At 49.5% G+C, this 21,719-nt stretch overlaps 2 protein-coding genes across 7 annotated transcripts in view; both read right to left on the reverse strand.

Moving 5' to 3' along the window:
• Positions 1 to 5,713: 5,713 nt before the first annotated feature.
• LOC128080057 (putative uncharacterized protein DDB_G0290521) lies at positions 5,714 to 6,961 on the reverse strand (the record flags this gene model as incomplete). The annotated part of the gene is made up of 2 exons (XM_052681865.1): positions 5,714 to 6,576; positions 6,613 to 6,961. Coding segments are annotated over 2 exons (906 nt in total), but the record flags the coding sequence as incomplete, so codon positions are not given.
• Positions 6,962 to 7,451: 490 nt separating this feature from the next.
• EXOC6B (exocyst complex component 6B) overlaps positions 7,452 to 21,719 on the reverse strand; it is a 244,112-nt gene continuing 229,844 nt past the window's right edge. For all 6 annotated transcript variants that reach the window (XM_052681846.1, XM_052681843.1, XM_052681849.1 and 3 more), the window contains 2 exons: positions 14,841 to 14,953; positions 7,452 to 10,172 (listed from right to left, as the gene is read on the reverse strand). In XM_052681846.1, coding sequence (XP_052537806.1) covers positions 10,046 to 10,172; positions 14,841 to 14,953 — 240 coding nt within the window. In that variant the 3' untranslated portion in view covers positions 7,452 to 10,045. The remainder of the gene's footprint in view (positions 10,173 to 14,840; positions 14,954 to 21,719) is intronic.

Raw genomic sequence — 21,719 nt, forward strand, 5'->3', positions numbered from 1 at the left:
GAGGCCATCATCACCTCTTATCCTGTTGCTATTACCAACCCCCGCCTCACTCCAACCTCCTTCCAGGGAGTTGTACATAGCAGCAAGGTCTCCCCTGAGCCTCATTCCTGTTCTCCAGACTGACCCATCCCATTCCCTCAGCCTCTCCCCATAAAAGCTGTGCTCCAGACCCCTCTTAGCCCTGTTGTTCTTCTCTGAGGCCCTGGAGTTGTCCACTATCTTCCTCGTAGTGAATGACCCAACACTGAATGCAGCACTTGGGGCTGTGCAAGCTCCCGAACCACGTCTCATTATTAGCTGGGTGAGCGCTAATAATTTAACAGTGAGGATAATTGGTGTCTGAACCCTGGAACTATTTAATTTGCTGGGATAGACGCAGCCCCAGGGCCCCTGCTGCAGCTCGACCTGGGAAAGCATCCCAGTGGCTTGAAAGCACTCGAGCAGGTGTGAAATGTTTTCCTGGGTTGGGATGAAGGGTTTGGTCCAGAGCCGAAGCCTTGGTGGGGAAAATGTTGTGCCAGGAACCCCAGAAGGCCAGTCCTGACACATGCTGTATTCAGTGGCCAAAGCCAGGCTGGATTTTCCATAAAGGCTGCACCCTGGGGCCAAACCCAAGAGAGATGCTTATCTACCCCTGCATGCCCCCACATGCATGATCTGAAGGCAGAGCTCACAAACACGATGTTGGGGAACACTGGAGCTGAGCAGGAAAGCTGAACCTTCACCTTTGCTGGGGTCTGGATGTGCAGGACCAGCTAGTTGGTGTGGATTTCTCCCTGCACTGGTCAAGCTTGCAATGCTGAAAGATGCAAAGGATGATGTATCACACAGCATGGGGGACTTGTGGCCACGTCAAGAGCTGTTTAGATCCCTCCCTCCACCACTTACTTCGAGTGGAACAGACATCCTTCCCATGAAGTATTATCCAATAGGATTTGAACCCAAAACCAGGCATAAAGATGCTTCAATCAGCTCACCAGCCCTATGCTGGATGGTGTTCAAGTTGTGCCCACCCACCCCAATCAAGAGACCACAGCTGTTATCTCCAGGAATTTACCACCCCAGTTTACATCTTTGATTTTGAAATTATCTTTCCATAGAGAAGCAGGAGGACTCCTCAGAGGTGGATGCATCTCAGCTCAGAGTTCCTGCACCATACTCTCTGCTCCACCTGCTGCAAACACACACTATACCAAATGGAGTGACTACAGGCTGTTCTTTACCCTGCCCTCAGCCCCCAGGCCACAATCTTCCTCTCTACAGCGCAGCCATATGTAGGCAATCCCCACAAAAAAGCAAATCTGGGAAATCTGCCTCTTGTTATAAAGCAAACCTCATTGCCTCAGAGAGCCCCAGACCTTTTGCTGCAATTTCAGGTGGGAGCTGAGGGTTCTTGTGCCATCAGGTCTTGCAGAGGACTCCATCCCTCAGTGCAGGCAATGTTAGGGGTACTCACTTGAAGGACACTTCTCCCCTTCTAAACCCTTCTATGGGTTTAATCTAATTCCAATCATGATGTCATGAGGAATTGGAAGAGCACAGACGGGCAGGAAGGGATGATGCATTCAGATAGGGCAGCTTGGGGCTGTTTGCCATCCTGTTTGGAAACAGAACGCAAACAGAAACATACCTGGAGATCCAGTCACCCTAAATGCTCTGCTCTGGAAAACCCACAGCTCTGGCTTAGAAGGAGGATGGCAGGGCAGAGAGAAAACTTTTGGGGGCAGGAAGAGGCAAGCATTGTATTTAGCCATAGCTTTGGCACCTTATGATGGAGAAACATTGCCAGATTTTCAGATGATGATGAGATGAGATGGGGTTGTAAGCATCCCCTAGGAGCACACAGCTTATAGGAGGCCCCAAGAAGGCAACAGCCTGAGGTGCAACCATCCAGGCCTCTTGCAGCATGGCTTCATTTCCAAGAGCGTGGCTGGAGAAGAAGCAGGACACCTTCAGTAGCGTCTTGGTGGAGCAACAAGTGGCCAGAGACCAGAGAAAGAGAAATCAACCCCTCAAACAACCACCCCGCATCTGCTGAGGGCTGGCTAATGAGTACAAATGGCTAACGAGCCCAAACAGCCGCCTCATGCCCCAACAAGGCGGGGGGGGGGGGAATCTTTAGCATTTCACACATCCCTGTGACGTTGAATGATGGCCTCCCAAACACTGCTCAGGCAGCCCCTGGTCCCACGGCAAACGGCACGGAGATGAATGACCGCCGAGGGGATGTGGCAACGCAGTCATTTTTCATCTGCAGCACTGCTTAACCTTTCGTGGGCAAATCCCATTTCCCCGACGCTGGCTGGGCGCCGTACCTGCATTAAGTATTGCCGGGTCAGGGAGGGGCAGCTGTGATTTATGCCCTCTCCCCGCTAATCGGATTGCGGGGCAGGCAGATATTGATGGGTGCCTGCCTTTGATCCATGGCTCTCGTGAGCCTTCATTCAATTACTGCCCCGCAGAATGCAATTAGCAGGGCCGCAAAGCCACGTGGGGCTCATAATCACAGCACGCAGCAAAGATGAAGGGGCTGTCACCAGCTGCTGGATCCCACCTGGGGGTCGGACATGCTGCCACACATCAAGACAAAACACTGGGGAAGCATGGAGGAAGGATGAAGAAAAGCCCTGCTTCCTCCCAACAGTCCCATCCTATTTCTTCCCTCCCCGCACTCTTACCTTCCTTACCATCTATCTTGCACCTTTCTTGTCACTGTGACTCCCAAGCCAGGGTACCCCCCACATGACCCACTTTTACCTTCCAAATCCAATGCATCCTCCTCCCATATCTTCCCATTTGCTCCTCTTGGAGTTCACCCATTCCTCACACCAGCTGCTCTCACACCCACTCCAAACACAGGCCACACTATCACCACCCCCTTCTCCCTTCTCACATTTCTTTTATCTGCTCCAACAGCCTCCACCTGAGCTCTCCAGGTGTGTGATGACAGCAGTTTCTACCAGATTTCACCTTCCATTTTTGCTCTGAACTCTTCAGTCCTGCAAACTTTAAATCCTTGGAGAGCAGCCCTTCTGGCTCAGCATCCTTCCGCCTATCTTGCTCTTATGGGTAAGAAGTCTCATAAAGTTGGCCATATTCTCTCATCCATCCAAAAATGCCCAGCCTGCCCAAAATGTGTTGTTTCACACCAGAAGAAATTCAGCAGAACACCATCAGCACCCAACAGGGATCGTGGTGGTGTCAGCTGGGAAGAGCTGAACAATCCCACTGAGCAGCGTGAAGGCAGGAGGATGAGATGGGTGCAAAGCACTTGGTCCTGCACCGAGACAAGAGCCTTCAGTTTAAAATGATCAACTGGAAGGAGTGGTTGGGCACTGGCACTGGCTGCCCTGGTGGTGGAATCACCATCCCTGGAGGTGTTCAAGGACCATGGAGATGTGGCACCTGGGGTTATGATTTAGTGGGCATGGTGGGATTTGCTGGGGTTGGGTTTGGAGATCTTAGAGGTCTTTTCTAAAACGAGTGTCCAGCCATTAAACCCATCACCACCATGCTCACTAAACCACGTCTCTCAGTGCCAGGAGTTGAAGAGCTGATACAAAAGGAAGAAATTGGCTACCAACAGCAGCAGGATGCAGGATAGAGACCTCTAAGCACCTGAAAAGTGAGATGCTGGATGGCCTCCAAATAGGTGTCCTGGGACAAAAACTCCTCATTCATTAACGTGGAGATTTAAACCTGCATGGTATCAATTTAACAGCACAGGACCTGATGTGATCAATCTAAGCTTCGAGAAGCAGACACTCAGAAGAGGTTTTGAGGTCTGATGGGAGCCCAGGTGTTTTGGGCAGTGTTCCCAACACGTGACCTGCATCTGGTGAGATGGGGAATTCAGGGCCACCCCTACCTGGTCCCACATTGACCTGGGGCTTGGCTGTGAAGCATTTGGCTCCTTAGCAGCCTCCAGCCTCTGCTCAGAGTTCACTTATCATCCAACAAGGTTTTCTTTCCTGTTGCCTTTTGTTGGAGTTCTCTGAAGAGCTGATTCCCAAATCCACAAGCAACCACAAGCAGGGAGGTTTTGTTACTCCTTATTTTGCATCAAGGCAGGCGAGACAAACACTTTTCAGCAGATATTTCTGCGCTCTTGTTTCCTCTTGTCTCTGTCCCTTCTTGCCTTCACCTCGGTTTACCTCTTCACCTCCTTCCTTGATGAGGTTGGCTGAGGTTGCAGGAAAGCAAGGTTGTCAGATAAGCCTGTCTCCATCCAGTCATGGGATTTTCCTTTTCCAGGCAGTCCCAGGATGAGGCAGAACACAGACTGAATGAGTTGGACTCCATCATCCTTATGGGTCCTTTTCAGCTTGGGATATTCTATGATGCCTGCACCAAGCTGTGGGCTTGCTGTCTCACCGTGGCCAACTACACCAAAGGTTGATGCAAAGAGGAGAGAGGCAGTGAGAGAGAACACAGCAGGGCACAAATGGGTGCTCAGGTTGGGAGGTGGTGTTGGGAGGGTGGTGCAGCTCTGGGACAGGCAACCAGCAAGGTAAGAGATGTCCATCCATGAAGGTTTCCAAGACTTGGTCACATAAAGCCCTGGCTATCCTGCTCTAGCGACAGTCCTGCTTTAAGCAGAAATCCCTTTGTATTGGAGAAGGCAAGAGCACCAGAATTGAAAGGTCCAAATATGTTAAAGGTGTGCAGACCCCATGAAGCAATGGTGATGGCGACAGCCCAACCTGACATGGTGCTTTTACAAGAAAAGCAAAGCACTGAGCCACTGCTGGAGACGTTAAATCCCAGTTACAGAAGTACAGCATCCCAAAGATGTCAAACTGAGAAACACCATTCTCTAATTTTAAGAGATGCTTACCAGGACTTCGCATTGAACCCGCCATTGGATTGGAACCTCCTTCCAGAAAGGAGCCCCCTAAATCCTCTCCTCCTGCATCATTCTCCTGGGTCCTTCCTGTGTTCCTCCCCATTGCCTGCAGTGGGGCAGGTGTGCAGTGTCACCCAGCACATGGAGATGCCCTATGGAAGCTGTCTCCGTGCTGAGATTTCCCAGCTTGCTGGTTTTTAATTAGAGCATGTCACGTTGATTTGGTATCACTTTAATTTCCAATGTGCCGTGGGGTCAAACATCTTGCACATCCCAGTGCCGAGGCTGGGAGTTACGTGAGGAATCTAATATCTTAATGTGGTTAGGGCCAGAAAAAAACCAAAAACCACTAATATAATCATCATATTGCAAAGGATGATAAATACCATCTTAGAAAATATGCAATGTGAGCAGGCAAAAAGGTTCCCCGTGGAAAGCTAATGCAATCCCCTCTGCCTTGATGAAGTGCCTATTATCTTTGCTCTGCCCTCCAAATCTTAATTCCTGCTCAGGATTACTTCCCCCATATTTGCAGACATAGATGCGATCAATGAGAGCAAAATGCACGTTCCTTGAAGGTGGCTACTCAACACTTGGGTGTAATCATGCTTGTTTATGCAGGAAACCAATTAAAATAGCCACAGAATTAGGCAAAGATTGGCTTTAGCCCCCAGCATGCCAATGTGATGTGGAGTGTGGGACTCAGTGGGGTGGTTTTCCCAGGGCAGACCATACAAACAGGCAGCAAACCTCCTCCAGGTGCACAAAGGGATGCTGAATTACACAATATGGGATTTTTTTGCTGCAAGAGATGAAGGCAAAGGCAGCGCCTCTGCAGCAGTAACACAGCCACGTAAGCACAGGCACTTATTTAAACAGTTATATGCTGTATTGTTTAATGGAAGTTACAATAGGATAAATGTACAGTTGAAGTCAACATGCTAATTTCTAACGCAATTTAACCTGTAAACCATGCAGTTCGTTTCTCAATCGGTCAGTTTTTCTTTGTTTGTAATCAGTAGCTCTGCTAGTGAGTTTTAAGGAAAAAAACAAAAAAAAGTTCCCTTTAAAGTTAAACCTAATTTACTAATTTTTCCCCTTATTGTGCAACAACTTGTGCAAAAAAAGCTGTCTTCACCACATCATTAGTTTACAAAATCACGCTCCTCCCCCTCAAAAAGGCAACAACACAAGCAGCCAGTAGGCACTGAGGGATGGGATGGAGACTGGAGTTGGGATAGGGGTGGGGTTGGAGATGGGAACTGGGATGGAGATGGGAGTTGGGGTTGGGATTGGGACGGAGATTGGTGTTGAGGTTGGGATGGTGGTGGGGGTTGGGATTGGGATGGTGATGGGGATTGGGATGGCAGTGGGGATTGGAGTTGGTGCTGGGATGATGATGGGTGTTGGGATGGTGGTGGTGGGGACGGTTGTTGGGATGAGGATGGGGATTGGGGTTGGAATTGGGGTGGCAATGCAAGTTGGAATCACAATGGGGATTGGGGTTGGCATTGGGATGACGATGGGGATTGTTTTTTGGGATTGGGATGGTGATGGGGATTGGGATGGTGATGCGGATTGGGAAGGTGATGGGGATTGGGATGGTGATGGGGATTGGGATGGTGATGGGGATTGGGAAGGTGATGGGGATTGGGATGGCGATGGGGATTGGGAAGGTGATGGGGATTGGGATGGCGATGGGGATTGGGATGGTGATGGGGATTGGGATGGTGATGGGGATTGGGATGGTGATGGGGATTGGGAAGGTGATGGGGATTGGGATAGTGATGGAGATTGGGATGGTGATGGGGATTGGGATGGTGATGGGGATTGGGATGGTGATGGGGATTGGGAAGGTGATGGGGATTGGGATGGCGATGGGGATTGGGAAGGTGATGGGGATTGGGATAGTGATGGAGATTGGGATGGTGATGGGGATTGGGATGGTGATGGGGTATGGGGTTGGTGTTGGGACTGGGATGGTGCTGGGGACTGTGGTTGGGATAAGGATGGGGATTTGGATGGCAATGGGGACTGGGGATGCGATTGAGACAGCAGTGGGGATTGGGGTTGGGATTGTAATGGAGATTGGGATAGAGATGGAGGAGGGAGTGTTCAAAGCTGTTCCCTTTATGATTTGCTCTGCAGCTTGGTGCCTTAGAGGTGCCCCAAAAAACTATTCCAAGGAGGTTTTAAGGAAAATAAGAGAAGTGAATGTTTCTCAGGAAGGCAAGCTTTGTTTTTCTTTGTTTTTCTTCTTTTTTTTTTCTTCTTTTTTTTTTTTCTTTTCTAATCCAATGGTGCTGAATTGTTTGCCAAGCTACAGGGAGAGGGAGGCTCACCCACTCCTTACTACAGCCATTGCTTTAAAACCTAAGGAATGACCAACGTATGTACATGGATGTGTTAATAGCAGCATTATTTGTTCTGGGGATTGCAAACTGATGGTTACAGCAGCGGGTTCAGCTCCTACCTCCCCCCAGATCACAGATTTATAGCAACAACCTTTCCCTCATAAGCAATACCATCCGTATCAGAGGATACCAGTCATTAGTAAGCAATTTAGAGGGGACTTTAAACGTCTTCCAGGGATTTTTAAGCAGTCTGTTTAAAAGATTAATTTTATTTTGAAGGGATGGACGTGCATCTCTCGGAACAAAAAGTTAATTAGGACCAGAGCACCAAAATTCCATTTTTCATGCCCGTGATGTGACTTGTGGTTAGGTGCTTGACCTCCCAAAATCAGAAACTCCCTGAATCTGATGGGGCTGGGCTGAGCTTTCCCAGCAGCACATCCCAGTTGCCAGCCCCACTCCGTGGAGCAGAGCTCACCCTGAGCCACAGCCACTCTGGGATACTTAATGCAATACAGGAGCTGCTCCTTGGGGATAAAAAAAAAACCCCAGATTCCAAGCCAGGAGCAGGCTGCTTTCCCCAGCTCATGGGGGTGATGCTGCATGGTCCTGCTCTCTTCTCCCTGCTGGAGGAAAATCCTCAGTGTGCAAAAGGCACCTCCTCATCCAGCAGCGATGTCAGCGGCTGAGAAATGCTTTTAGAAATTGGGTTTGACAGTCTATCCTCCCACTAATAACAACTGGAAACACCAGAGTGCTCTATTTGTCATGCTTGCTGATGCTCTGTTATGCCGTTGCCAGCATCTGTAGCAGCGTGATTCTGAAGTGTTTTAAAGTGCTTGTGACTGGATGGCCCTTCACTGAGTGCCTCGTGCACTGAAACCTCCCTCCTCCTCCCGCCATTGGGTTTTTGCTTCAATCTCTGAGCTCTGCTGCTCAAAGGATGCTCAAAGCAGATGGTCCCACCTGCTTCTGCCACCACGTGTCCCCTGTCACCTATCCCTAGCTGGAGGGTCCCCTTGGGTGGATCACATCATATGGTCCCTTGCTGGCCACACAACTGTCATCCATCTGCTTCTTTTTTTTTCCATCCTTCTTGTATGTATTTCAAAGTATCCTTCAATCCTCTCAAAGAAAGGAGCCATAAAGCCAAGTTCCAGCTCTTCCCTGGTATTAATGGAAATAATGCACTGCTTGTGGTGGCTGGAGGTTGTGGTGATGGGACAAAGCCCCACGAGCTCATTGCTAGCAATGTGCCTATTTCAGGATTCATATACCCTTCCCAAAAGGGCTGAGGAACAAAGAAGGAAGGTGACATATCACTGCTTCGTGCATCCAGAGCTGGAGTGTGAATGGAGCCAAAAATACAAAGCCAGAAGTGCTCATGGGCAGAAAGCAAAGAGCCCAAATGCTCCCTTCTGCAGCCTCAGCTGGGTGACACATGGACAAATCCTGTCCCTGTGCAGCTCAGGACCCTGCAATGGGGAGCTGAAGGGGAACAGAGCCCCACCAGGGCTTCAGAACCACCCAGCAGCTTCCACAAGTGGTCTGAGAGCCAACGGCCCCACGCATTTGAATGGTGTTAGAAAGGGCCCTGCCATTCACAATAAGGGTTTTGAATTCCCTTGAGCACAGCGTCAGGATTTGGCAGTGGGGGAAGCGGCCGGATAAGCTTTCACCTGCGGTAAGGAGAGTCAAAAGGGGAATGAAAAGATAAGGGCAAAAGTCCCTTCTCTCTGTAACCTGAAGCCCGGGATTAACATCCTGTTGATAGCTGACGTGGTCCTCAAAGACTGCCTTGATTTTGGCTGATGATGCACGGGTAGCTCCAGAGCACAGAGCAGAGCGGAGCTCTGTCATTCAGAGCCAGGCTGCTGGTGCACAATGCTACTCCAGGGGGAACCTCCTGCACCCCACGTTTGGGGGACGTCCCCATGTTGGAGGGATGTGCTGGAGGCACAGGGATGTGGCACCATGGCAGCAGGAAGGGAGGATGGGAGAGTAGAACTGCAAGTCAGCATGGAAAGGAAAAGCAAAGCAGTGTTGTACACTTCTTTCCTAGCACCCAGCCCATACTGGCCCCATAAGGCACCCCAGCTTCTCCTATGCAACGAGGCAGCTCTTGAAGGCCTTTTATACCCAGTGCAGGGCCTCAAGACACCACCAGGTCCCAGAAGAAAAGCTTGGGGTGCATCAGCTCTGAGCAGTGCCACCACACACACCAAAGGGTCACAGCTCCCAGGAGCCACCTCCGAACCAGGGTGGGAATCAGCCCTTATGGGAAAAGGGCAGAGGGGCTGAGAAATCACTGCTTCTCCTCCTACACAAACCCAACATGCAAGCTAAGGAGCGACCCTCCTTCTGAATGCGTGCTCTTTTGAGCAGAGCCAATGAGAAGAACCTGAAACCACAGCTCCTCCCTATGCTTCTCGTGATCCCTTGTTCTTCTGCAGCTGAATAACTTAACAAAAGGAAGTCAAACCAATTCTTTGAATTTGGCTTACAAAAAAAAAAAGAAATGAAAAAATTAAAAACCAGAAACCCAACCCAACCACACGCACACAAAAAACACCCAACCAACCCATCATCTGGGTGTGAACTTCTCGCTCAGGCTTCAGGTTTTCCCGTTGCTTTTGCAAACCCCTGAAAATAGGAGTTCAGAATGGTGACTGCTGACACCACCTCCTCTCCACCAGCAGCGTGCCACCTACCTGCCCCGGGATTATTTAACAACGTTTTGTCATAACAGTGGGTTTCATCCATACTATACAGGCGAATACAAAAATACATCTGTTCTCTTTGAACAAGGATCCCAAGTCCAGGCGTGGGGAAGGCTGTGGGTCCCTCATGAGTGATGGCTGTTGATGAGGCCGCGGAGCTGCTTGGCCACTGTGTCTATCAGCTTCTGCTTGTCCCGCTCGTTCTTCCGAAACTGGGCAAAAACGTTGTTCTTCCGGCTCGTGTCCCTCATCCTGAGCAGAGAACACAGAGGTTACATTACATGCAGCGATGCTATGGGTGCACCAAGAGAAGCTCGTGGCTGGTAGAGCAAAGAGGAGATGGGCTGTAGATCTGTAAATCTGTAGATCTACAGACCATCGCCTTGGGTCTAGCCCCAAGCTTTATCCACCCCAAGGGCCCAACCCCAGCTCGTGTCACCTGCCTCAAAGCCAAGGCACTGCACCAATCCTGAGCCCCTCACGCCTCTCATCCTCCCCTTCATAAAATCAGGTTTGAGTTGGAAGGGACCCTTAAAGGCCATCTGGTCCAACTCCCTTCCAATGAATGGGGACACCTACAGCTCCACCAGATGCTCCGAGCTCCATCCAGAATGTTTTTACATGTTCCAGTGTCCGTACGTGGTAAATGAGAGTGCTGTAATATTAGGAGGGTCGGGAAATTAAATAATTAGCACAAAATCCACAGCGTTAATGGTTCTTTTTGACATGGAGCATTGCATGCGGCCAAGAGATGCAGCTTTTGGGGCAGCCGTAAAGTTTCGGACTCGTGGACTTAACTTTACACGATGCTCAAGGAAAGAATCCAACATTACTTCCTCCAGTTTACAAACCCCAGGGAGATTTGTATTTCTTTCAATTGCATCAGTCTCCATGAGGTCCTTAAGCTCAGGGCCAACAAGGCACAGTGCTGGGACAGGACCAGAGTAACACAGAACAACAGGGGTTGGAAGGGACCTCAGGGGATCATCATGTCCAACTCCCAACACCAGGGCAGCTCCATTCCTCTCTGGCATGCAAAGCTTGGCATTCATGCACATTTGCATTTGCAGATGCATTTTGGGGGGCCAACATCTCATTGCATGGCTCAAGCAGGGCGTTGCTGGGGAGTGGAACCACCCCATAAGGGTCAACATCAGTAGAGCCTAAAGGCATTGGGCTCCAAGCACCCAGCCTGCTGGGCACTGCTCTCCATAATACCCTAATTTGTAACTGGTTTTCCTAGTAAATCAGATCTGGCAGAGGCAGATGGCTTTGGATGAGCCACATTGGCCTGTGTTTTTGGCTCTGGGTACCTCAATGAAGCATAGAGTGACGGGGACACAGAGATGATGGGCCCTGTAAGCACAGCAGTTTATCAGATCAGAAGGGTTTTGCGTTATCAGAGCACAAAACAAACTTCTTCAAGCTCATTTAACCTATTAAAAAAAAATATCTACAATTTTCCGTGCTTCAGTCTTCATAAAAAGGAGCCAAAGGGAATCTGAAATGTTCCAAAAACCATCCAGCTTGGAACTGAAAACATGATAACAACCTCATCCCAAAGGCTAATTTGCTATAGTTATAAGTGCCCAAAGGCACAGGATTATAACCGAGCTGCTTTCCCAACAGTAACCAGATAGCTTGGAGCAATTTCATTCAGCAAAATAAGCTGGTGTTTTTTTGTTGTTTTTTTTTTTGTTTTTTTTTTTTTTCTTCTTTTCTCTTCATGTAATTGTTTTTTTTTTTAAACTGAAGCAGGTTGCCAGCTGCTCCCCTGCAAGAACCAGACAGAAAGAGGGGATTTTTGAGTCATACAGATTACAGGTGCTGCGGCATTGGGAATTTTGGCAACCACCACCCTGCTGCAGGACATCACCCCTCCCTCAAACACCTTCCCACAGAGCTGAGAGCTCTCCATCTCCATCTCACAGGCTGTGCAGGGACATCAGATGTGCTGGAAGCAAACCTGCACCTTGAGAAACCTCCACCTGTGGCCACCCCATGGGCAAAAAAGCATTGAGTTTCTTCTGCCCGGTGATACCCGTAAGTTAAGGAAGGCCTGGCATCCTCTGCCTTAGCAGCCCCAAAATCTCACAGAAGATGCTCAGGTGCAGATTTATTTCCATGAGATGTTTCTCAAGAACTGCACGTTTTATGCAAGAAAATCTTGGGGTGTACTGAATGATTGGGAAGGAGTTGCAAGGAGAAAGCTGTGGGGTCGAGGTGACCAAGCACTGCTGGCAATGCACTGAACCCATCCCAAATGGGATGAGACAGGAGCTGCTGGTATCTCTCATGTGGATTTGGAGGCGCCATGCTGCTACCAGCCCCACTTCCAATGAGGAACATGCCTGCAGAACACAAAGTCCTGCAACAACTACGGGTGCGTGCTTCCCCACTGTGTGCAATGGGCATTTCCCACCTACACCCAACTGTCATTCAAGGTGAGAAGGATCTTTTCTATAGAGAAAAGGGTTACAAAACTGCTGGGTGCCAACCAGCTGCATTAGTGTTGCTGTCAGGGAGCAGGGCTGGGACGCAGCGTGTTTACTCAGGGCTCATGCTGCTCGTAGAGCAAGAGCAAGCCTGTGCCCGTGTGTGCCTGCAGGGATGGAGCGGGGTCCAAAGGGTTTCTCCAAAGGGTGATGGTGTCAGTATGAGGGACTCCCAGCAGGTGATTGGGTTGGGAGGGCAGTTTGGAGGCACGAGGCCGTGGATGGAGAAACAGCCTTAAAAAAAGCCAGGTTTATCATAGACTCGTAGGATTATAGGATGGCGAAGGCTGGAAGGGACGTCGAAGATCATCTGGTTCCAACCTCCTGCCATAAGCAGGGTTGCCAACCTCCAGATCAGGCCGCCCATCCAACGTGGCCTTCAACACCTCAAGGGATGGGGCTTCCACAACCTTTGTGGGCCATGTGCCCCAGTGCCTCACCACCATCATGGGGGTCAACACTGGGGTGCCATGTGCCAGCCCCATTCTTTTCCAGCCTTGGGCTACAAGAGCTGGACGACGTGGTTCTAGATAGAGCTATGCATCCTAACACCAAGAACAGGCTGGAAATAGAGGCAGATCTTTAGGGGTTCCACACTATTGTGCCTGCAGAGCCTCAGGATAGCTGAGGCTGGTTGTGTAATGCGGTCCCTCTGTGCTGGCCCGGGAATTAAAAGTAAGAGGAAGGGAAGGAGAGAGCTCAATGCTGTCCCCACCCCTGTCAACAAACACCGCCTTAAATAGAGCCAAGCTTTGTTTAAATTAATCTATAAGAGAAAAAAAAAAAAAAGAAGAAGAAAAAAAAAAAAAGCGAGGCAGTAAAAGCTCCTCTTTTAGTTCTAATTAGTGCATTTGAGACGATAGAGTTACCAGAGGGAACTGTTTCAAAGGCAGCTTGCATTTAGATCATTTAGTGCTCCATTTAAATCAAACAATAAAGTCACTGCAAGGTGAGGGTAAAAGCCCAAGCAAGCAGCATACTTACACTCGTGATATCCTATGGGAGATGTGTGATTAGGAAAAGAGATAATCATGAGAACAAGTTACACAACCCGGCTGCTTCGTGTCCAACCGTTCAGCTTTCTTTTTTTTTTTTCCACTTTATGGATAGCTCTGAATATACTGCACACTTTTGCACCATGGATGGAGGGCTGCAAATATACTGCAGATGATGCAACGTATTGCACGATGCACATATAAAATATGGCTATGGTGTATAAAAGCGTTTTGCACTGACACAGTGCTCCACTGCAGACCCTGGGTGCAGACTGACAGCCTTTGGATGTTGTGGGTTGATGTGAAATGAGCCAGGGAAGGGAGGAGGTGCAGTTGAGTGGACTGCAGACAGCACAGACCCACATCCAAAGCCTCAAAGCACACCCAGTTTATGCTTCTAAAGGCTTCACCCCAACATCAAATTGGGCATCTTCTACTCTACGTGCAACAGAAGCGAGAGGTACTCTGAAAAACAATTCAAATTCTACCCAAGGATCTGATTTCACGTTAAACCAAACCAAAACCCAACCACCAGCTCACTCATCCTGCCCACTCCTCCACGCCAGACCCAGCCATGGAGTGGCCACAGAATGAGGAAATCAGGAATTATTCTTCTGGGCTTGTTACTTTGCTGGTGAGGTGTGATGGAAGCAAAGAGGGCAGAGCAGGGCTGATCCTCCTGGTGAGGATGAGTGACCTGGTGAGGAAGAGTGACTTGGTGGCACTTGTCTCTGACACCAGGTACGTGCTGGAGGGGTTCCCAGGGCAGTGAACCCCACTATTTGGGACTGAAGCCAACATGCTGCTTCCATGCCCAAGTTCACCATGTGGGTTGGGATTTTCCAAGTCTGGAATTATTAACTGTGAGCTGCTCACAGCGTGGACTGGGCTCAGAGGACTGCCAAACCCTCTTTGTGCTCCAGGGTGCATCTCACCTCTCCACAGAGGACACATGGAGATGACCATTGGGGTCAGCTGCTCCTCAGCACAGCTCCAGGGTTGGCTTGCACATTACCTCCTGGGGCAAGTGCAGGCTTCAATGAAACTGAGATTCACCCTTAGCAGAGAACATGGGTCCTGTCCTCTCTAAGAGCCTTGGAGCCACCTAAAGATATCCCTTCTGTCCCATAGCTGGGATTTTAGTGTACGACCCTCTTGATGGAACCAGAAAACAGAGCTATAAGTGCCTGCAGGCTGGCCATTTTCATATGATTTTGGGGGCTAGCTTGAGATGCTAGTGGAAGTCTGTCACAGAACGAGGAAAATCCTGCTTAAGAATGAAGCAAAAAATAGAAGTCCTTAACCAAATCAATGCCTCTTGATACAAAAACTGGAGCTTAGTGGGATAAAGAAGGACTTTGTCAGCACTCCCACTGCTCTGAAACCTTCATCTGGGGCTGAAGTGTCGGGGTGCCCCTTGCTGCACTCACTTCTCCAGCAGGACGAGGGCTGTGGTGGGGTTCACCCGGAGGTACTTGCAGGTGGGTTGCCCGTAGTCAGCCAGGTACGTCGACCAGTCCCACTGGATGAACAGATCCAGGAGCTGCAGGGAAGAAAAACAAACAAAAATGAGGTGGTGAGCAAGCAGGTGGCTTATCTGAATCATGGCAAAGGTCCTGAGCAGGTGGTGTTAATCAGAAAAGCCATGTTTTGCAGTCTTAACCTCCTTGAGCCATACTGCATGCCTGATGTGCTACCCTGCTGGAGGGTATGAAGACTGAGGCACCCCAAGAAAGTTGTGGGCAGAACCTGAAAAGAGATGCAATGCTTCACCTCAGTGGGATTTGTGATTTCCAAGGCAGCAGACCTAAGGGAGAGCTCCCACACACCCCACACCGCAGCGGGCTCCCTTCTTTCCTGATCCATGACAACTTCCCATCCAATATGGCTCGGGATGTTGGGCCTTGTGGGAAGACACCAGCACATCTGGTGCTGCCATGGTGGTGGGGATGGGTTGGTGGTCGGATAGATGATCTTAGAGGTGTTTTCCAACTTAAAGACAGAATCAAAGAATAGAATAACAGAACCACCAAGGTTGGAAACAACCTCCAAGATCATCCAGTCCAACCCACCACCAACACAACCCCACTAAACCATGTCCCTTAGTATACCAGGGGTGGTACTCGAGATACAGGAAGAGAATGAACTGAGACATTTACCTATGATGTTTCCTACTTCTCAGCAGACAGTGGAAGTCCCAGCTTTCTTAAGAAACAGTTTTCAAAAACCTTGGTGCAGATGTGCTTAAATCTGCTTTTTAAGGTTGTAACAGGGTCTGCTGCGATAGGATAAGGGGAAACGGTTTCAAACATGAAGACGGGAGATTTAGATTGCACATGAGAAAGAAGTGTTTTACAATAAGGGCAGTGAGACACTGGAAGGTGTCCCAGAGAGGTGGTGGTGCCCCAAATTCCTCAAGATCAGGTTGCATGAGCACCTGATGGAGCTGTAGGTGTCCCAGATCACTGCAGGGAGTGGGACCAGATGGCCTTCGAGGGTCCTTTTCAACCCAAACCGTTGTATGAGCCTATGGTTCTACAACAGTGCCTGTGTTTTTGCATAATCATCACAGAATGGCCTGGGTTGAAAAGGACCAGGATGATCATCCAGTTCCAACCCCCTGCTATGTGCAGGGACCAGACCAGGCTGCCCAGAGCCACATCCAGCCTGGCCTTGAATGCCTGCAGGGCTGGGGCATCCAACAGCCTCCTTGGGCAACCGGTTCCAGTGCTTCACCACCCTCTGTGGGAAAAACTTCCTCCTCATATCCAACCTCAACCTCCCCTGTCTCAGTTTGAAGCCGTTCCCCCTTATCCTATCGCTATCCACCCTCATCAACAGCCGTTCCCATTCCCGTTTATGTGCCCCCTTCAAGTATTGGAAGGCCTTGGAGGGGAACGCACGGCTCATGACAAGCAGCCACGGTTCCCCCTGTCCCTGTGACCGCTCTATTGTGGCTCAGGGCTGCCAAGTGCCGACGTCTTCATCGGCAGCAGCCGAGCGTCCCGGCGCCCGCCCCATAAGGAAGGGCCCCATGGTATTGTCTGCCCGTGGCCGTCCCCAGGCGAAGCGAGGGCCATAGAGGCCTCATTGTGCCCCCGCGTCTCCATGGTTTTCCTGAAGGCTCAGGCGCTGTTTAACAACACAACCCGCCCGGCAAAGAACGGGGATTTGGCTCCTCGAAGACCTCAAGGTACAAAACAAAAATGTGCAACAAGATTCTTTTTGACTATGTAGGTCAGGGCAAAGAAAAGAAGCTGTCGGGAACAATCCCCAGCGCTGGCGGGGGGGACGGATTAGCCGGGACCTTGGAGGGCTCTTCCAGCCCAAGGTTTTGTGCTGCAGGTCGGCTACAAACCAGGGCTGCACATTGTTGGGAGTCTTTTTATCCAAAGGGCGCCCTAAAGCTGCAGCCCAGAGTATGATTTCATGTGCTCCTTCCACCCCACAGTGCTTCCAGCAGGTCTGTCCTGCACTGGGAATGGGTGTAGGATGCCCTGTAGGGCAATAAAAAAGGGGTAGAAATAAGAAGGCGAAGGTTAGAAGTGGGTTAAGGAGAAAAAAGCACGAGGGGCTGTGATTAACAGCATGCAAAGGTGCTGGTGAGGCTGCAACTCAAGTGCTGTATTCAGTTTTGGGCACTTCACTACAACAGAGGTATCAAGGTACTGGAGTGTGTCCAGAGAAGGGCAGCAGAGCTGCGAGGGATCTGGAGCACAGATCTTATGGGTAGAGGCTGAGGGAATGAGATGGGACAGTCTGGAGAAGAGGAGGCTCAGGAGAGACCGCATGGCTCTGTAACTGCCTGAAGGAAGATGGAGCGAGGTGGGGGTTGGCCTCTGCTCCCAGGTAACAACAGGACAAGAGGTGATGGCCAGGGGAGGGTCAGGTTGGGTATTAGGAGACATTTCTTCTCCAAAAGAGCTGTCAGGCATTGGCACAGACTGCAAAGGAAGGTGGTGGGGTCACCATCTCTGGAGGTGCCCAAGAACCATGGAGATGTGGCACTGAGGGCCATGGTCAGTAAGCATGATGGGATGGGTTGGGGTTTGGGCTTGGGGATATTAGAGCTCTTTTCCAATCTGAATGATTCTATGACTGTAAATAAGCACCATCCTAAACACAAACCTGCCCAGGCTGGACCTTGGAAGGGCACAAGCAGCACTGAGGGTGCCTGAGGCTGAGCACAGTGGGCACTGCAGGGCTCAACCACAGGCACAGGTCGGAGCCAGGGGAGAAAGGTGCTGCAAGAGGGAGCTGTCTCTGGACGATTTATCTGTCACATAAATGTGGTTTTATTGCTTTTACTGTTTAAACTTTTCACCTCTGCTGCTAAATCTGAATGACACCAGGAAAAAAAAAAAGAAATAAGGAAAGGAGAAGAGCGTCTGCACGGCGGCGCTGGGCAGCTCCACGGCTGCAGCCGCCTTCCAGGGGAGATTCCAAATAAAATATGCAAATACCATTAATTCTTCAAACCAGAGTCTGCTTTTCAAGGCTATAAATCAAAGCTGACAGGGCGCACACTGGAGGAAAGGAAAAGAAGAGGGGGGGAAAAGAAAAGGGAGCTTTTACTGCGGTGATAGGGAAATGCAATAAGTGCGTGCTCAGCTGCAAGCCTGCAGCTGCAAAGAGTGCACATAGGAGAGCTGTCTGTGCTCAAGTTGTGTGTTTGCACGAATGCAGAAGTGGAGAATGGAAAGGTACAGGGAAAGGTACAGGAAAGCAGTCTGGTTTTATGCATTCACACACGTGTATATGTATATATATATATATATTTATATAAAACCCCAATGAACATGGCTGCACTGGGAATGGAAACTGCTGTCTGTGTCACCATGGGCTGTGCACAGACCTGGGAGGTGATGCATGGTGCCTAGAGCTGAAAACGGTGGCAGGAAAGGAAGATTCAAGGTGAAAAGTAATGCAGAGAATAGAGACTTATCCTATGGACAGTGGGAGAGTATCACAGGGCTGAGCTGACACAGGACCATTTGGCCCCAAGGACCTCTCCCCACCTCTTCCCTTGAAGACACAAAGGCCAGGAACCCCTGCAGGACAGATGATGCTTCCTGCATCCCTGACTTCAAGCAATACCTGGCTCTGCTAACTTTTTCCTCTTCAGAACTGATGACACAGTTATTTTCAATGCCTGCTGGGTGAGAGAGGCACATCCTGGTGTAAAAGTGCCATTGCTGCCTCTGCTCTTGTGGCTACATCTTCCTCTGTGTCTCAGCCCCTCTGCTTTTTAATATCCTGACTCCTTCAGGCTGAGTTCATGCTTAAACTGTTGGTATTTATGGAAATATATTTATAAAATAGCTGTTGCCAGAGGCAGGCTGGCACAAGACTCACAGCTAGGCAGCAACCAGATGGTGTAAGGGAAACCAACCCGATCCCGAAGACGAACTCTCCCCTTGTTTCAAGGTCTAAAGATGTCAGCTTGAAACCCTTCATCCAGTAAAAATACAACATCCTCCACACCACTATCTCCTCCCTTTTCATCCCCTGCAATATTTACTCTCGGCAACACCAGAGAGCATCAGGAAGGCTTGAATAGGGCTCTCCAGAGCATCTGCAGACCCACCACCAACAACGGATGAGAAGCATCATGTTGGCTCACGAGATGGGTGCAAAGCATGGTGCATTGCTACTGCTGTGTCTCCTGTAGAGCAACACCTGCCTGTAAAAACCCAAAGCATGGCAGGGGATGAAAAGGGGAAGACGACTCATGACCATTGGTGACCACTTCATAGAATCACAGAATCATTAAGGTTGGAAGAGATCGCCCAAGGAGGTTGTGGATGCCCCATCCCTGGAGGCATTCAAGGCTAGGCTAGACATGGCTCTGGGTCTGGTGACCCTGCACATAGCAGGGGGTTTGAAACTGGATGATCATTGTGGCCCTTTTTCAACCCAGGCCATTCTATGATTCTATAATCAAGCCCAACCATCAATCCATCCCCACCATCTCCACTAATCATGTCCTTACATGTTTATTGGATGCTGGTATCAGTTATAAAAGGCTCAGTTATCACGTTCTCTTCCTTTCCTAATAACCTCCAAGTCTGATGCTCTTCTCCCAGCATCACTGTGAGTAGAATGAATAGCCTTGACACAACGCATGTGGCAGGGGGGTTGGAGATTCAAGATCCTTGAGGTCCCTTCCAACCCTGGCCATTCTATGATTCTGTAACGCCTTCTATAAAGCAGCCATGCTTCAGCTGGCAAGAGATCACATCATTGCCTTATAATCCTGAATCTCTTCTTTAAAAAGTATATCTTGATGCCCTGACACCACAGCTCCATTGATGAAAGGTGACAGCAAGAGGCTTGGGTCCTACCAGCATCACAAATAAACCCGCTTGAATGAAGAGACAAGCTGCTCCCAGAGGGACCACAAAATACCCAGCTAAGAATATTGAATATTTCCATGAAAAGCAGAAGAAACCACTGGATCCAACCCAGTGCCAAGTCCCTGTTTGCCCATGCCCATGCACACAACCATCCCACGGCCCATCGCTCAGCCCCTGATGCCACCCATTGGGGTGACTGCAGAGCACAAAGCCCAAGGAGCTTCCCACACCAGCAGCCACAGACAAGTCCATTCAAAATCGTTTATTTTGGTGAGGTTGCCATTATGCCTCGTGGGAAAGTAATACTGAAAGCAGAAAGAAATACTTGACCCCACGGGGAGATGTGGGTTTGGGCGAGAGCATCACGAAGAAGAAAAGGCACTGGGAATTGGAACATGATGTTTTTTGATTACTTGTGAAAGACACACAGGGTAAAATCATGACCTAAATGAAAGAAACAGTAGATTTGTCACTGATTTCACTGGAAACTAAGCTGCTTTCTAAGGAAGGAGTGCAAGGGAGTGCCTAGCACTGCAGTAACCTTATGCTGCACTGGCTGCACAGGCCAATGTGACGCACAAAGCAAGACATCAACACACATGGAGGCCAGGGGAAGTTGGTTTTGCCTTATCAGAAAGACTCAAAGGAACTCATTTAGACTGGAGGTGCAATACTATCCAGCCTGCTTGGGTCACTCTGAAGACCCCAATCCCTGCAGAGGTCCCACCTGGGGCTGTCATTCCTCCTCACTGCTCAGACAGAAGAGCAGAAAACCAATGCCACATTTCTCATCTTGCACTTTAGCTGGATTTACTTTGCAAGTTAAGGGAGCGATTTTATCTTTCCATCTATTTTTTTTTTTTTTTTGCTTTTTTGCTATCTGTAAAAGTTCTTGGAAAAAAAAAAAAAATCCACCAAAAAAAACTATGAGAAGAATCTGGAAAGATTTATGGCAGAAGGGACAGAGTGTGTATCAGAGGGAGGTTTGAGACTGACAAAGCCCTTATTTGTCCAGTCTGGGTTATTTTCAGGCTTGTACTATTGCCTGTTTATAGGTCTGCATTTCTTATATCAGGCTCCCAGGGGAAGGTCTCCAAAAAGTTTTCCGTGTGCACAGAAAGGTCTTCTACTTTTCCATCTGCAAATGTTCATTGTTTATTAGGAGGAACCCCCTTCGCCTCCCAGCCTCCCACATCACAGCACACGAAGGAGCTGTTGGACTTCAACAACACCAACATGGAACAGCAGGATCACTGAATCACAGAATGGTCTGAGTTGGAAAGGACCTTCAAGGACTATCTGGATCCACTGTCTGCAGTGAATGGGGATACCCACAGCTCCATCAGGTGCTCACAGCTTGACTTTGGGTGTCCCCAAGGATGGGGCACCCACCACCTCTCTGGGCAACCTGTGCCAATGGTTCAGAGCCCTTATCGTAACAATCTGCTTCTTTATATCCAGTCTTCATCTCCTCTCTTTGAGTCTGAAACCATTTCCCCACATCCTAACACAACAGACCCTGCTGAAGAGTCCGTCCCCTTCTTTCTTACAGCCCCTTTGGACACTGAAAGGCTGCTCTCAGGTCGGCACCAGGCTGAAGGGTGGGGATGCGGAGGATTAACACATCACAGCATGGTGACAGCCTCCAGGGCTCCTGGAAAGTCCCTGCGGCTCCATCTGTGCTCCTGCTGGCTTTGCTGGGGCAGAACCATGGCCTTAGTCACTGGGCTGGAGTGCTGCCCGTGGGGAAGGCTGGACTGAATTCTAGGGAAATCCCACGTTCCTCCAGCTATCGCAAAGCGCCGTGCGATGCCAACTGAAAAAATAACAAAGCACTGCAGATATTCAGTGCAAAAACACAGGCATTGTGAGGTTTCGGTGCCGGTGGTAGCCAAGTGGATGGGGTATTTTATGAACGGGTTAAAGGAACACAAGTAGACTGGAATGCTTATG

This window comes from Tympanuchus pallidicinctus, unplaced genomic scaffold, assembly GCF_026119805.1.
Source record: "Tympanuchus pallidicinctus isolate F22 unplaced genomic scaffold, pur_lepc_1.0 scaffold2, whole genome shotgun sequence".
NCBI classification, from domain to species: domain Eukaryota; kingdom Metazoa; phylum Chordata; class Aves; order Galliformes; family Phasianidae; genus Tympanuchus; species Tympanuchus pallidicinctus.